This window comes from Sphaerodactylus townsendi, linkage group LG05 (genome assembly GCF_021028975.2).
Source record: "Sphaerodactylus townsendi isolate TG3544 linkage group LG05, MPM_Stown_v2.3, whole genome shotgun sequence".
In the NCBI taxonomy this organism is placed as follows: Eukaryota; Metazoa; Chordata; class Lepidosauria; order Squamata; family Sphaerodactylidae; genus Sphaerodactylus; species Sphaerodactylus townsendi.
The window spans coordinates 32,757,943-32,774,150 of NC_059429.1; the positions used below are offsets into that span (position 1 = coordinate 32,757,943).

Below are 16,208 nucleotides of genomic sequence, written 5' to 3' on the forward strand. Positions count from 1 at the left end.
CTGTATTTTCACTACAAACACTACAGATCACCTCATTAAGCCTGCATCAGTTCCTTTTGAATTTACATCATTGAATCTGTGCAGTGCCATCTCTATCAAAGCAGTTACGTATTCAGACGCCAATGGTTCTATTGAATATTCATTTATTTTTGGTTATGTGACGGACAGCTTCAGAGAGCCAAAAGCCTAGACATATTTTCAGTATCCATTACATTTCAAAGAGGACTAGTTGCATACTTCAAGGGTCCTTGAATCACTGCTGTTTGTGCTTTTAAATTCTAATACAAAGCCTAGACGTGACAAAATTGTTGCCGTTTTGCAGATCCTTTATAGAAAGAGATGTTACTTGTACTATGGTTTATAAAATGGTTAGGGTATAAAACAGAAAGCAATTTAAGTGTCAGTGACTTTCAGTTTACCCCTTCCAATACTTCCCCTTCTTCTGGACAAATTGTTCTAGTTTTATATTCTAGGGGACTTTTGTGAAATATAAATATTTAAGAATATTAGCTGGCTGGGCTTCCTCAAACCACCCGGGAGGCAGAGGGAGCTCCTTATTTGGGAAATGACTCCCCCTGATGTCACTGCCCAAATAAGGAGCTACCTCTGCCTGCCTGCTGGTTGGGCTTCCTCAAACCCAGCCGGGAGGCAGAGGGAGCTCCTTATTTGGGCAGTGACTCCCCCTGATGTCACTGCCCAAATAAGGAGCTCCCTCTGCCTCCCAGCTGGGGTTTGAGGAAGCCCAGCCAGCGGGGTGCCTCAGGGTTCCCCCTTCACCCTCCCAGGAGGGTAGCAACAAGCTGCTTGTGCAGCCACAGGGAGGTCGTCCCTGGCCACACCCCCAGCCTCAGCAGAGGCCTGAAGTGCCCGGGTTTCCCTTCGCCCTCTGGGTAGGACAGCAACAAGCGGCTTGTGATTGCTGGTAAGCGGTGACTCGTGTATAAGCAGAGATGGCATTTTTCAGCCTTAAAACAGGGCTGAAAAACTCGGCTTATACGCGAGTATATACGGTAACTTAAACTGGAATAGTTTAGATTATATAAACAGTATAGATGATCACATAATAAAATTTGTACTTGAGAATTCATCTACAGGGAGTCACTAGCAACGGATGAGGTGTTCAGGTAATTGTTGGTAGGAGTACTTGAGTAAAGAGGCTAGGAAGAAGTACTTTGAAGATTGTTTTATTTTTCCACATATATATGTTGAAGCTTGCTAATTTGGGAGTTTAGAAGAAAGATAATCCTTGTCACCTCCCCTCAAATCCTACAGGGGGCTACCTGCTACTGATTTCTCTGGATTGCTCAGTAGAATGCATGTTATTATTGGATTTCATGCTCTGATGTGAGACTAAGAGAAGATCCTGCTTGAAGACACAGTTTTGAAAAAATGTAAATGTGACTCACATTCCTCTCTGTTAACCTCAGAGGCTGCTACTCCAGCCATGAGGCATCCAGGCTTCTCACTTCATGCAACAAGGGAGTTTTACCCCATCATTGGTCCCCTTGTCCTTCAACTCTCAATGGTTGGTGCCCAGCTGTCCATTTCCCTCTGTCTTACTTCACTCAGGGGATCTGTCTTGATGATGATGACCGGGGGTTGCAGGTCTCTCAAAAGTGCCTTTACTATTTCTGTACTCTCCTCCCCCTACCACAGTCTTTTCTACTTTGAGGTATTTGTTTTAAATACTGTGACTGGGCACTGGGCCATATGAGCCTAGAACCGTAAAAGAAGGTTCTCCCTGTTACTCAACACACACATGCTGAACTCTGTATGTGTAGGTTTCTCAAGTTCATGTTATTAAAGTAAATAGAATGAAAAACTGAGTGGGGAGGGTGAAAGATAATTGTACAGACTCCACTATACAAAAGCAAATGTTGTTTACCATAAAATTAAGTTCTTGAATCTTTGACTGCAGAAAGCCTTGCAACCTGACATGGGCTACAATACTTTAGCCAACTTCCGAATAGAGAAGAAGATTGGCCGTGGACAATTCAGTGAAGTTTACAGAGCCTCATGCTTGTTGGACGGAGTGCCAGTAGCCTTAAAAAAGGTGCAGGTAAGAATCTGTCAATTGTTACGCATGAAGAATTCAGCTACTGATTTTATTCCATTGAGGAAATACACTTTTACATAAGTAAGGGGGCTAGGATAGTGAAGAGAAGAACTATAGAGAAACCTGCTGTAATTTAGATTATTTACATATGCACTACTTACTCCACGGTTGAGAAGCAGCCAGTTTGCTTCACAGTAGGTTTTTGCAGTTTGAACTATCCTTTTCTTCCCTCCGTTTCTTTGTTTCCGTTGTTTGTTTCCATTGTTGTGGTTACCCTCCCCCAAGTACTGAACAGTCCACCATTTTCTTGCTTTGCCTTTCAGCTTTTTTTTTTTTTGGGGGGGGGGGGGGGGGGTCTGGTTTATCTATAGCCTGCTGACTGCAGAAGTCAAGCTTTGCATTTTATTATTACTAGCCCGATCTTGTCATGTCTCAGAAACTGAAGTTGTATCATCATGTGTGGTGATGGTAGGGCACTAACGACAGCAGTGCAATCACCCTTGTATGTCACATAAAACATTCCTCCTTAGCCTTGTAAATTTCACTAGGTTCACTGCACCATTAATAGACAGCACTGAAATAGCAAAAAAAAGGAATCCAAACTTCTGATCATCCCAAAATGGAGGAGGCACGGGAGGGAGATGGTGGAGCAGGGCAATCTGCTGTGCTGTGGGCAGGGAAAGGTGGGGAGGTGAGAAAACCCAAGGAAATTTTAATTCGTAGGAATCTCCTTTGCTTTCCCTGCAAAGGGACCAAAAAAGTCGCATTCATAGAGCATTTGGAAAATGTGGGGATTCTCTGATCTGAGAGCAAGGTGAGTGCTGAAGAGGGGAAAATGTGTGCGTAAACAAAAATCAAGGCCAAAGGGAATGAGACCACATAGTGACATATCTCTTTTGGTTTTACTTCTGTTGGGTTCTAATGTGTTCGCAGATATTTTTCAATTTTGAATTGAAATTGGTGGGGCCTTGGTGCATCTTCTGGGGTTGAGATTGTTTTTTTTAATTGCTGAAGAATTCTGTTTTGTGTTAATTTTACTGCCTTGGAGCCTAAGCAATGTGACCTGTTGTGTTAGAGGAAGATGGTTTCTCACCTTCCTCTTCCCACTGCAGCCTATTGCACTCCCTGAAATCATGCTTCTGCTGGCTGCTGGCCCTAAAGGAACAGTGTGGAGATCAAACTGTGAGTCTGCCTCTGAGCAACATAATCAGCAAATGGCTCATTCCTTGTTGACACATGGAAAAACTGTTCTGTTGAAGGTGCTGCTGCATTTATTTATTAAATTTCTTTACCTCCCTTTTTGGGCTTGGGGTGGTTCACAACAGTACACAACAAGATAACACTGCACAATAACTCAATTTAAAACAATTTACAATTAATCCAGATGGCAGACAATTATCAAAGAGCTCACAGTTCCACAAGGAGAGGATAGAAAAATTCCACCTATCAGAGGAGTGGCAGGACAGATGGTGAATGGTGAGGGGAGAAGCCAGAGTAGACAACCAATGCTGTCTCAACCATATGCTCTGGCAGCTCTGGGCAGCCAGATTTCCTTTGGGCAAGGAACCACTAGTAAATTGTTGCTTGAAAAATGGAGTGTCCATTGGGGGACATAACAGGAGAGACTGTCTCAAAGGTATGTTGGTCCCAGATTATTTAGGGCTTTGCACGTAAGTATTAACACCTTACCTTGATCTGGTACTCCACCTGGAGCCAGTGCAGCTGGTGGAGCACAGACTGAATATGTGTCCAACACGAGGTTTCAGTTAGAACTCTTGCTGCTGCATTCAGGACCAGCTGGAGTTTCCGGAGCAAGCTCAAGGATAGCCCTGCATAAAGCAAGTGGCAATAATCCATCCTGGAGGTGACCGTTGCATGGATTACAGTAGCTAAGTCAGCCTGATACAGGTAGGGTGTCAGCTGTCTCGCTTGCCGGAGATGGTAAAATACCATGCGAGTAGCATTAGTCACCTGGACTTCCATAGATAAGGATGTGTCCAGGTGAGCACCTAAACTCTTGACAAATGATGCAGTGACAAACTGCACATTGTCAAGGGATGGCAATTGACAACCCCCACGTGCCCCTACTCAGCCACAAGACCTCTGTCTTTGCTGGATTTAATTTCAGCTGGCTCCCTTTCATCAACTACATCACAGCCTCCAGACAGTTGCCCAGAATGGCTGAAGTTGTATCAGATATAAATGAGTTCATCAGCCCAAGCAGTCAAAACCTCCAGCTAGAGGGCACATATAGATGTTAAATAATAATGGTGAGAGAATTGCCTCTTGTGGGACTCGCCACACCAATTCATGATGCATGAACATTCTCTCACCAATTCCAACCCTCTGACCTCAGTCATGAAGAAATGAGCACAGCCACTATAAGGCTGTCCTGATATCGCCACACTGATAAGGCAGATGGTCAGAATGTCGTGATCGACTAAATAGAGCAGTAAGACCCAATAATACCAGCAGCACTGGTCCAAGTGTCGGCCGAGGTCATCTGTGAGGGCAATCAGAGCTGTCTGTACCCCATAACCTGCTTGGAAGCCAAATTGGAATAGATTCTTCAGATAATTCTGGAGCTGCTGTGTGATCTCTCTCTCAATTACCTTGCAGTAAGTTGGACACTGGGCAGTGATTGGCTAAAGTAACTAGAGCTGGTTTTTTAAAGAGTGGTCTCAGTACGGTATCTTTTAAGCCTCTGGGAAATTTCCCAGTGTTGATGGAAAGATTGATAATTTCCCTCACTCACTTTGCACCTCATCCATGCTGGTTTTAATTAGCCAGAGTGGGTACGGGTTTTGAAGGCATGTAGCAGGTTTTGCAGGTCACGGAACTGTCCACATTGTCCTGGGAGAGCAAGCTGAATTGGTCCAAAGAAGGACCCAAAGACTGCCAAGGGGCCTCCAGTTCATTCACTGCATCAAACCTGGCAGGAAGGTTTTGACAGAGACAAAACTTTATCTGTAAAGTAGCTGACGAACTCAACACAGCCCAAAGCAAATTCTCTATTCATTTGAGGACTGTCTCTTAAAATTGTTAATTGCTGAATTACCCTAAATAACTGTGCTGGATGTAAGCTTGTGGACGTGATGTTGGCTGCAAAGTAATCCTTCATATCTTTCACCACCATCTCATAAACCTTCATAAAAATTCTATAAGATGTTCTTGCCTCTTTGTCATGAGATTTCCTCTAGACTTGCTCTAGCTGTCTGAGTTCCTGTTTTGTTCTTCTAAGCTTTAAAGTACATCATGGGGCTGATCAGGTACAGGAGCGTAAGGGGCACCAGGGAGCGATCTCATCAATGGCAGTATTGCTGGCCATTCCAGTCATCTACCAGTCCATCCAATGAGTCACCGGGAGGCATCAGGTCCCACAGAGCATTCCGGAAGCCATTTGGTTCCATTAGTCTCCACAGGCCAGCATAAATCAGCTTGCTGCCTGCACAGGGTTGGCACTTTAGGGATAGAATGGCATTTTAGGATCAGAGCCATTGTTTTAAACATGATGACTATTTGAAGCTTTTTGTTGTACTCTTTTTTTTTAAGTAGAAGGATGGGGTAAATTTTTATAACTAAATGCTATGTAGCAGATTAAAAGCAAAAAGACATACAATTTTATAATTCATGTGAAAGCTGAAAAACTCCAGCTGTCCTGCTATGAGGGAACAGAAAAGCTTAATGAAATCTTCACCCTTCACTTGAGTCGGAAGAGATGTCCCTAAGTGCGTGTTCCACAGTGCAGGCAAACCCTTCCCTGCCCCACGCATGTCATATCTCTTAGGAGAACGGCAACAAAGGAACCTTCACAAGGTTTTGTCATGTTGTAAGCTCTTTTCCTTTTTTCTTCTTTGTTAGATTTGATTTCTTTTCCTACTGTTTTCTAAATGCATAGTGGCATAACTTCATTTTCTTTCCTCTGGATTATTTCCCTGTCTCCACTCAATATGCTTTTAGTGCATCAAATGATTTTTCAAGAAGAGCAGAATGTCCCTGCATAGTTTTGTTTCGGTCATCTCATCCTTTTCTCATGTTGGCATTGATGCATCCTGTTATTTAGCAAGACATTCAGGACTAGCTTGTGGCAGTTAATGCTCAGTACAGCTTATTATGGTAGTATTCCAGTAGAGGGGGTCTTAGACCCCATTCCATCCAAAGCGGTTTTTGGCTAGCACCTTGTAGGATCAGTTGTGCTCAGTTAAGCAAAACTATAGGATTAGACCCTTTCATTTATTTTTGCAAAGGTTGTTCAAATCAAATTATTTATCCATTAGCAAACTTTCTGCCTGGAAATCTACGAATCGTTACAATGTTGCTTAAACTTTCTTCAACTTGCTTGCATGTTGCAAAGTATCTTTTTTTTTTAAAAAAAAGCTTTCAGGTAGAAGCTCTTTTGTTGTGTTGTAAGTGGGGTAGAGTATCATTAAATCACAACGTAAAATGTCAAAAGGGCATAGGTAAAGAACGCTTACTGTTCTTTCCTGAACTTTAAAATAACCCTTAAGAATGCAAAAACATAATTGCCCAGCAACAGTAAGTTTTTGTTTTTGCTATTAAACTCAATGTAATTTTTAGCCAGCCTCATCTGCTCAGGAATTAGAAAGGCTGAAACTCTTCACCAGAATTCTCTCCCCTAAACCCATTGCATTTTATGCTATACGTAGTTCCATGTTTTGTCTTTTTCATTTCAACTCTTAATACCTAGATAAAAGGAATCCTTTGATCTATCACAGGAATTAATTATTCATTGTTCGTTGTCAGTGAATTGCCTTTGGAGGATTAAATTAGAACTAATTAATCTTAAGGAAGGATTTCTACTTTTATACTATTGAAAACTGTTTCTAGGTATTTTGTTAGGCTGGTTGGTATTTTTCTATTGCGTACATCCTGATAGGTATTTTCCTACCCATATCAGGATTCAGAAGCATCCAGAACCTAGAATAGCCATTCAAAATTCTCATATCCATAACTCAAAACCCATGTTCTTTAGAATCTCACCATGGACACGCACTCTTTACCAAAATGTATATATTTACCTTGGTGCAAATACCCCGCATTCCATCCACCTCTTTGTCTTTCACCTCAAAATATTTTCCCACTGACTTTAAGCCCTCCTTCAGTATAAACCTTCCCTTCTCCCCAAGGGAAACATTGTCCATTCTCATACCTGCCACCATCATCTCATTAACTCAGCCTTTCCCTCCAGAAAATAAGTGAAATGTCCTAGATGAAAATGTCCCAAATAATATGTATGTGCATATGAAAGAGTTCTGACCCTCCCCCCTGCCTTAAAATCTTCTAGAACACTTCTGGAGCTATGGGTTCAGACAAGGGAGATGATTTCTAGCTGCTTTTCCAAGCGTGCATTAGTAAAATTTATAATGTACATGAATGTAGTGACATGCACAAAAGTATGCAGGCTGCCTTAATTTGTTGAATTTTATGTTCAAAATGCTTGGTAATTAATTGGGCAGTATATTGTCTTGAGCTTTTTCAGTTCACCTTTGCAGACTTCCTTGAATGTTCAGGACTTTCCAAGTATAAAAGTGGTTGTATTTGTATTCAGCTGCAATGTGCAGGTAGCGAAACAAACATTTGCAACGCATCCAACATTAGTGCCCTATAGATCCTGTTATCAAATACCCTGTTTCCCCGAATATAAGACATCCTCTGAAAATAAGACATAGTAGAGGTTTTGCTGAAGTGCAAAATATAAGGCATCCCCCCAAAGTAAGACGTAGCAAAGTTTTTGTTTGGAACCATGCCCAACAAACAGAACACAGAAAAATAAGACATCCCCTGAAAATTAGACATAGCGCATCTTTGGGAGCAAAAATTAATATAAGACACTGTCTTATTTTCGGGGAAACACGGTAGACTTAAGAAATTTTAAAAGATCTTCTTGATGCCCTTATTAGTACATGACTGATTTTTTCAAAAGACCTAGGTGCTGATACTAAGTTTATATTAAGAGCTCTCAAGTGTATGAAACCCCTTGTGAAAAATAACAGGTAATAAGACACAGCTTTAGGCTAGCAAATGACACGTCCACATATTATTGGACTTTTTGTGAGAAAAGTGAAGTTTGCATAAAACATTTGAGAATTGTAGATAACCAAATCAGCAACTCAGAGCATTGTATCCCTTTAGTGTTTGAGACTCCTTTGGTGAGTGACATTAGCCAAAGAGAACTGATGAATTTGTCATAAAATTGCTAGGCTGCAATAGTTAGGGTTTGCTCATGGAAATGGTAACAGAACCTTATTAATGGTGTGTTAATGTGTTCCTCTGTAGTAAACCACAAACAAAGAGCAACTTCTCTTAAATAATAATCAGGCCTTTTGGAATTCTTCTCAGGCAGTCAATTTAATCGGTACCAGGTGAGCGTTGCTTGGACACACTTAAAAGGATGTCCATAAGCATTTAAAAGAAAAAAGAAGCATAGTTGGCTGGTCTCTGTGAGTATAATTTTAATACTGAGATTTTTTTACCGGTAAAATCTTCATCTACAAATTGAAGAAAGCTTTAGTATAGGGAAAGTTCACCTGTAAACTTGAACATGACCAGACACAGAGGCTGCATTTAGACATCTTGATAGGTAGTTTGATGAAATTCTGGTTAGTTCTTACATCTGAATTCAGATAATCTAATAAACTGGACTTTGCTGGTTGGACTTTAAAGAAGTGTTTGTAGCTGGTTTGTTGACTAGAGTTTATACAGTATGATTAGTGCCATCCCTTGTAGTTGCCTGGCCCAGAAATGGTAGATATCTTCCTGTTGGGAGGCAGGGGAGAAGAAACAAAACAGCAAACACTTATATGTACCAGATGGGAATTGTTAAATATGTTTGATAGATTAACCAGGGTTTGTTGCATAAACTGCAGTATCTAAAGGCAGTCACATTTGAGTCCAGTACCCCCTTAGAGACCAACAGAATTGTCAGGGTATAAACTTTTGAGAGTCAAAGATCCCTTGGTTAGACACAGGCAAAAGAAACTTTCATTGCAGGTCTGAGAGGAGATAAGTAGGCAGGAAGGAAAACTCACCCATCTTTGGTCACAGCTTGGTGTAAAGGATTCGATGGTGTTGATGGTGAAGTAACCTTGAGTGCATTCCACAGCCCGGGCGATGGGCCAGATGCATCGGCGGAGACTTTATCTTTGCGCGGGAGATGAAGCCTCTGTTCCCATGGGAAGCAGGCAGGGGGGATGGGGTGCCTGGTATTATAACCTGTGCTTCTGGCGGGAAGTGTCATTCCTGCCACTGCGTGTACTTGAGCTTTCTAAGATGTCTTAATAAATGGACTTTTACCCCAAAAGCCTTTTATTTCTGCTTCTATGGAATTCCTTACATTGTGGCAGGAAACCTAATTCATCTATATTCCTGTGCAGTGGACCTCTTGTCTTGCGATGGAGAGGTTGAATTTTACTGCGGAGGGTGCGGTAGCCCCCAAAGAGGGCTCCGACCTTTCCCTTCTGGATCTGGCGGGACCAGCAGGAGAACGGAGCCTCGCAGGTGGCTCTTTCCCGTCCTCGTATCAGCACGAGTCTTCCTTTACTCCGTTGGAACGAGGGACGTGACGACGACCATGGGGACTTCCATGACCCGTTTGCGGCGCTGTCCATGGATCGAGCGCCTGTGGACCGGATCTCTACCCGTTTTCGTGTGGATTACAAACCTCAGATGCAACCTGTCATGGAGGAGACGGGCTTGACCACCTTTCACGCGGCAACCCAGGAGTCCATTGAACGATTCCTGGACTCGTATTTTGGTGATGCTCCCAAAGAACCACCGTGGCACAGCACTGGGGCCCAAAGGACACCGGGACTAAACCTGGAATTGGGAGGGGTATCCTGCATCGCTTCCCAATCGGACCCCCCTAATCCCGGGCCAGCAACCGCACTGGAGGTGCCTCGGGAGCCACCGGTGGCTACGGCGGCTACGGTGCCTCCGATGCCTCGCTTCCAGACGACCGAAGAGTCCGAGGAAAGCTTGCCTTCCCAACGGACGAGTTTCCGCTCTCCCATCGAGAGAGGACTGGGATGAGGAAGTGGACGACTGCGAGATGCCAAAGCTGCATGGAACCGTGAACGCCAGCTATGGGAGGAGGAACGGGCACAGTTGCAGCAAGAGCGCGAAAACCTGCAGAGGGACCGGGAACAGCAACGCAAAGAAGTCCAGCTCGAGTTGGACCGTGCCAAAGACGTGCTCCAACGACAATATGCCCAGAATCGGTCAGTCCATGATAAAGTCCTGGAACATTCCAGACTGGATTTACAACGGCAACGAAGCGTTCAGGCTCTTGGCGCGACGCAAAGTGAGCTCACTGAAGCCCTTAAACGGGACGAACTGGCTAAATTGGAACGAAAAAGCTGCTTTGCATGCGCACCAGGATGCATTGGCTCGCAAGGAGAGGGATCTGGCTGCGCTGGAGAGGGAACTAAGGAGGCAGTAGACCGGGAGGTCCCAAGTTGGAGTCTATGCTGTTACTGATCATGCCGGTGCCGGGGCCGCACCTGGGTCCCGCCTGCGCTTTCACCCAAACGCCAGCGGCACCGCCAGCTCCTATTCGCCTGCATAACAGCTGCCTGCCCAACCTGCTCAACCCGCGAACCACCTCCCCAGCAGGCTTAAGAGCTACTATCGGCCTCCTCGATACCAGCCCGCTTTTGATGGGACCGCTTCCAAACTTCCCTACTTCATCTTGCAACTCAATGCCCACTCTGGAAGACTATGATGATCTATACCGGTCTGAACGCCAAAATATATCGGGACATCGGCTCAGTCCTGGATGGGGCAGCAGCCCACTGGTTCGTGACTGTTTTGGATTTGCAGGATGAGTGGACTCTCGCATACAGTGCCCGCGTGATTCCTCCAAGCTTTAAGAGCTTTCAAGATCCAGGCGCTGAGAATGAAGCCATCCGGCACTCATCAAAACTATCCAGCAGGGCAACCGCCCGCTTGCAGAATTTGTCCGTGAATTTGCGGGCGGCTGCTCGACTTCCTCCTGAGCGGCCTGAGCGCATGAAATGCGAATACTTCTCGGATGCTGTGGACAGCAAACCACCGTGAAACGGTGCTTTTAATTCGTCTCGTACTCATTGCAGATTGGATCCAGTTGGCCGCTATGCGTCGCGCCCTTCGCTTGAATACGCCACAAGGAGGCCGCCTAATGCCTAAAACCACTACTGTGTCCACCAAATCCGCTTCTCCAGCCGCTTCCTACCAAAACCACCGAACGCCAGTCCGCCGACTTTGGGTTGTGCCTTTACCGCGGAGGGCCAGGGTCATCTAGCCGCCAACCGTCCCAAGAAGCAAAAAACCAACCGCTTCCAGTTTCACGCACTCGGCCGCCAAACCACCACGCAGGTCAGGGGTCAGCCTCCCACTGGCTCGCCTAAAGCGGTGACCGGCGGCTACCCAGAGAGGGGAAGCAGCTGTTTGTCTTTCTTCAGCCCCCATGGACATGGCCCCGACTCTGACGTGAGTGAAGGTACCCCATTACTGTTCAAGCATTTCTGGCCAACCCCGCTAAACACACTCGCATTATAGCCTCGGCCCTTGTGGATTCCGGCTGCTCCCACTGTTTAATGGCCCCAGGTGGCAGAGGGAGCTCGGTTTAGACCAATTCCCTGGCTAAGCTTCCATACCATTCACCCAAATGGATTCTGGCAGCCCTCGAAACTTAAGGTCCGCCCAGGTACAAACACAGCCGGTTCTCCTCCGCTATACCACCATTGGGAGTTCGGCCAGCCCACTTTTGGGCATGCCTTGGTTGTTGAACCAAAATTCATTTTGGAAGGAGAGGATCCCGGAATTCACCGATCCTCCCTGTGGTGAACAGCTACGAACTGGGAAGAAAACCCAACGCCTCCTGACACACACCCTCTGGCTTCCTGATTCTATTGGCATCCCACCTGCATATCAGGATCTAGCCAGAGTTTTTCAGGAGCAGGAATGCTGCATCAGTTGCCGCCCCACAGAGACACTGACTGTAAAATTGTCATACAACCAGGGGCACAACTACCCAAGGGTAGAATCTACCGTGATGAGTCCTGTATAATGAGGAGAAGGAACTTCGTGCCTTCTTAGATAAGAACCTTGCTCGCGGTTTCATACGGCGGGCTACCAAACACACACACGCCAAGTTCTGCTTTGTTTGTCAAAAGAAAGATGGGTCTTTACTGCTTTGCACAGATTATCGAGGTCTCAATGCGGTCTCCCTGTCCAATAAATATCCTTTGCCTTTGATCAAGGACCTTTTAGATGCACTCGGCAAAGGACGCATTTTTACTAAATTGGACTTGAGAGAAGCTTACTACAGAGTCAGAATTGCTGAAGGATATGAACACCTAACTGCGTTTAACACAAAGTTTGGACAGTTTGAATATTTAATAATGCCATTCGGGTTATGGCCCCGGAGCTTTCATGGCCCTTATCAACGAAGTTCTCCATGATTTACCTGTACAAGGGAGTGGTTGTATACTTAGATGACGTTTTAATTTACTCGCAAACTATAGAAGAGCATGAAATATTGGTTCGTGAGGTATTGAAACGCTTGCTTGACAACTCTCTCTTTGCCAAACTCTCCAAATGTTGCTTTCATCAGACCTCCATTGACTATTTGGGTTACCGGATCTCGCCCGAGGGCTTAACAATGGATCCTGCTAAAATTGAAGCAGTCCTCCAATGGCCTGCCCCCACCAACCGCAAAGAACCCCAGTCGTTTTAATTTCTATCGTGATTTTATACCCCAATTTGCTGAACTGACTCTCCCTCTCACAGACCCTCTGCACTAAGGGTAAAGATCCACTGTCCACCAAGCCCGGGGCCCCTTTTGGTCTGAGAAATGTCAAACAGCCTTTCAACTATTAAAATTCATGCGTTTACCACCGAACCGATCCTAAAGCACCCTGACCCGGATCTCCCGTTTGTGGTTCACGTGGACGCCTCGGACAAAGCACTTGGGGCAGCCCTGTTGCAGAAAAAATAAAGATGGTAGACTGGTTCCGTGTGCTTATTTGTCAAAAAAATTCTCTGGTGCCGAACTCAACTGACTAGGAGACAAGGAGATCGGCGGCCATCAAAGCAGCACTCTCCACTATGGCCACTGGCTGGAGGGGCTAAGCACCCCTTCCAAGTTTGGTCGGATCATAAAAACCTGGCAGCTCTTTCCACCCCCCTCAAGATGTCCGCAAAACAACTTCGTTGGGCCGATTTCTTTTCTCGTTTCTCTTTTACAGTCCATTTTTTCCCTGGGAAAACTAACAAACTGGCTGATCAGCCTTCACCCGGGGGGTGGAGCTGCCTTACGAGACATTCCACGCACTGTTCTTACCCCCTCCCAGTTGGGGTTGGCTGTCACCCGCTCTCAAACGTCCACTTCTCCTCCACCCCCCCCCGTTCCCAGTCTCGTCTCTCCTTTCCTGCGGGAATTGGAGGAGGCGGGGCATGCGTGAGCCTCCAGCAGCCGAGGGAGACTCCCAATTCGCGTTTGGAGAATGGAGTTTGGCGGAGGGGAATGTTGGTATGTGCCTCCGCAAGCAAGTTCTTGAAGCTTGCCACGATGCCCGCTCAGCTGGACATTTTGGCTTTTTGAAAACTCTGCACTTAGCCCGGTTCTGGTGGCGCGCCAATGCAGCACATTGAGGCATACATTAAAGGCTGCTCGGTTTGTGCAGAAGCCAAAACCATCCCGGGAAAGCCCCATGGACTGTTGAAGCCTCTCCCGGTAGCTTCCCGCCCTTGGGAAGTCATCTCCATGGATTTCATTACAGATTTGCCCGAAAGTCATGGCAACACGGTTTTATGGGTGGTGGTAGACTTATTCTCTAAGCAAGCCCATTTTATTCCATGTGCTTCCATCCCCTCCGCTCCTAAGTTGGCACGGCTGTTTATTCAACATGTTTACCGTCTCCATTCCGCAGGTGGTCTCCACCGCTGCCCCCAATTCATCTCAAAGTTCTGGAAGGCTTTTTTAGGGTTGTTGGGGGCCGCCCGGCCGTCTTACCACGCTCTCAAAGTGACGGCGAGACGGAGAGAACTAACAGAACCCTAGAGCAGTATTTACGTTGTTACACCAACTACCACCAAGACAATTGGTGCGAGCTTATTCCGTTTACGGAGTACGCCTATAACAATGCGGTTCATAGTAGTACAAAGAAAACCCCCTTTGAAATTGTGTCTGGTCGCTCCTTCCGGCCGTTGCCACAACTGCCCGCAGCTGCTTTGGACCCCCCAGAATTTCAACAATGGATTTCATCTCTAGCCGAGGCATGGAAGTCGGTCCAGACCGCCTTACAACAAGCAAAGGACTCCCAAAAACTGCAAGCGGATAAACACCGCCGGATTTCCCTCTGCGTGTGGGCTCCTGGGTGTATTTATCTACAAAAAATCTCAGAGACGTGCATAGATATTCCAAACTTGGCAAGAGATTTGTGGGACCTTTTCAGATTACTAAAGTGATTAATGATGTCACTGCCCGCTTAGATTTGCCTAACTCTCTTAGTAACATCCATCCTGTCTTCCATTCCAGCTATCTCAAGGAGGCTCCTGCTTCCCGATGCTTGGCACGACCTGCCATGGAGAGGCCCCCACCGACTATTATTGATGGCCACAAACACTACGAAATTGACGCTATCCTGGACTCTCGCTTTAATCGCAAACGCTTGCAATATTTAGTTTCTTGGGTGGGATATTCCTCTGGGTATAATCAATGGGTTTATTCCGAAAACATTGAAGCCCCCCACCCTTATTGCTGCTTTCCACCGCGCCTTTCCGCACAAACCTGGGGGGAAGGGGTTTTCTTTAGGGGAGGCAGAGTGTAAAGGATTCAATGGTGTTGATGGTGAAGTAACCTTGAGTGCATTCCACAGCCCGGGCGATGGGCCAGATGCATCGGCGGAGACTTTATCTTTGCGCGGGAGATGAAGCCTCTGTTCCCATGGGAAGCAGGCAGGGGGGATGGGGTGCCTGGTATTATAACCTGTGCTTCTGGCGGGAAGTGTCATTCCTGCCACTGCGTGTACTTGAGCTTTCTAAGATGTCTTAATAAATGGACTTTTACCCCAAAAGCCTTTTATTTCTGCTTCTATGGAATTCCTTACACTTGGTTAGTAAATCCAGGTAAAGCAGCAGGTCCAGAGCATGGGAATGGATGATGGCATAGGGTGCCCCACCTGCTGACCAATGAAACACCCTCCCCAGCCCACCTGGGAGTACTGGAATGGTCAGCAACTGAGAGCCAGGGGCACTGGCCTCTACATGATCCCCTCTCCATCTAAAGGTGAGCCAGCCAACTTCCCCACCTGGACATGTGGCTGAGTGGCTCTACACCCCAAGATCCTTTATGGGATCCCCCAAAAATGAGGAGGCAGGCACACAGGTACAACTCCTCCCCCCCCAAAAAAGATCCATTCCATTGTCCACCTGCCAAACAGCAAAGATCACCCAGGCCCCACTCCTGCCACTGCTCCTAAGCCTATAACCAATCACATAAAGCATGCTGAATTTCAAGCAACCAGATCTCAGTGCTCCACTCAGAAAGGTGCATGCCAAACTCCCATGCACCTGAAAGAAATGTCAGAGTGCAAAATTACACCCTCCCTAAGAGTCCTCATGGATTGCTCAACCGCTTTGCAGGCTTTACTTCTGGCCAAGTCTACCTAGTGCAGAGTGAGAACTCCCTTCCATTTGCAACACTTCCTTCCATTTGCAACACTCCAACAAGCAGAACCAAAACAATGAGGATTCTGGAAATCTTTGATGCAGTCTTGAGGTCATGGATCATACGATGAGATAAAACCATGGCTTTCTGCACTGGAAGATCATTCTCCCCTGGCTGAATGATGTTAGCCTGTTGTGGGCCCTAGTGATAAACTTTGCCCACCATAGCAGGAAGAAGGGCATCCCACTTCATCCCTCGCTGTTCTGACCATGTTTTTTTTTTTGCTAAGACCCACATTGGGATCCCATCCAGACAAAGCTGCATAGTTGCTTGGCCAAAACATGATATTGTGCCTGACTATCAAAAACTATCCACTAAGTCTCTAGAGGAACTAACCAGTTAGTATGACAAGCAAGGATTAATGTATAGCTTGTACGTGGATGCATGCTACCAGCCTATGGCCATTATCCAATTGGAGGAGAA

The 16,208-nt window shown here is 45.9% G+C and overlaps 1 protein-coding gene across 1 annotated transcript in view; it reads left to right on the forward strand.

The window, feature by feature from the left end:
- Positions 1-16,208, forward strand: part of NEK7 (NIMA related kinase 7) — a 104,108-nt gene that overhangs the window by 37,373 nt on the left and 50,527 nt on the right. Inside the window, exon 3 of the mRNA XM_048496751.1 lies at positions 1,919-2,059. Within this exon, the coding sequence (XP_048352708.1) occupies positions 1,919-2,059 (141 nt within the window). The remainder of the gene's footprint in view (positions 1-1,918; positions 2,060-16,208) is intronic.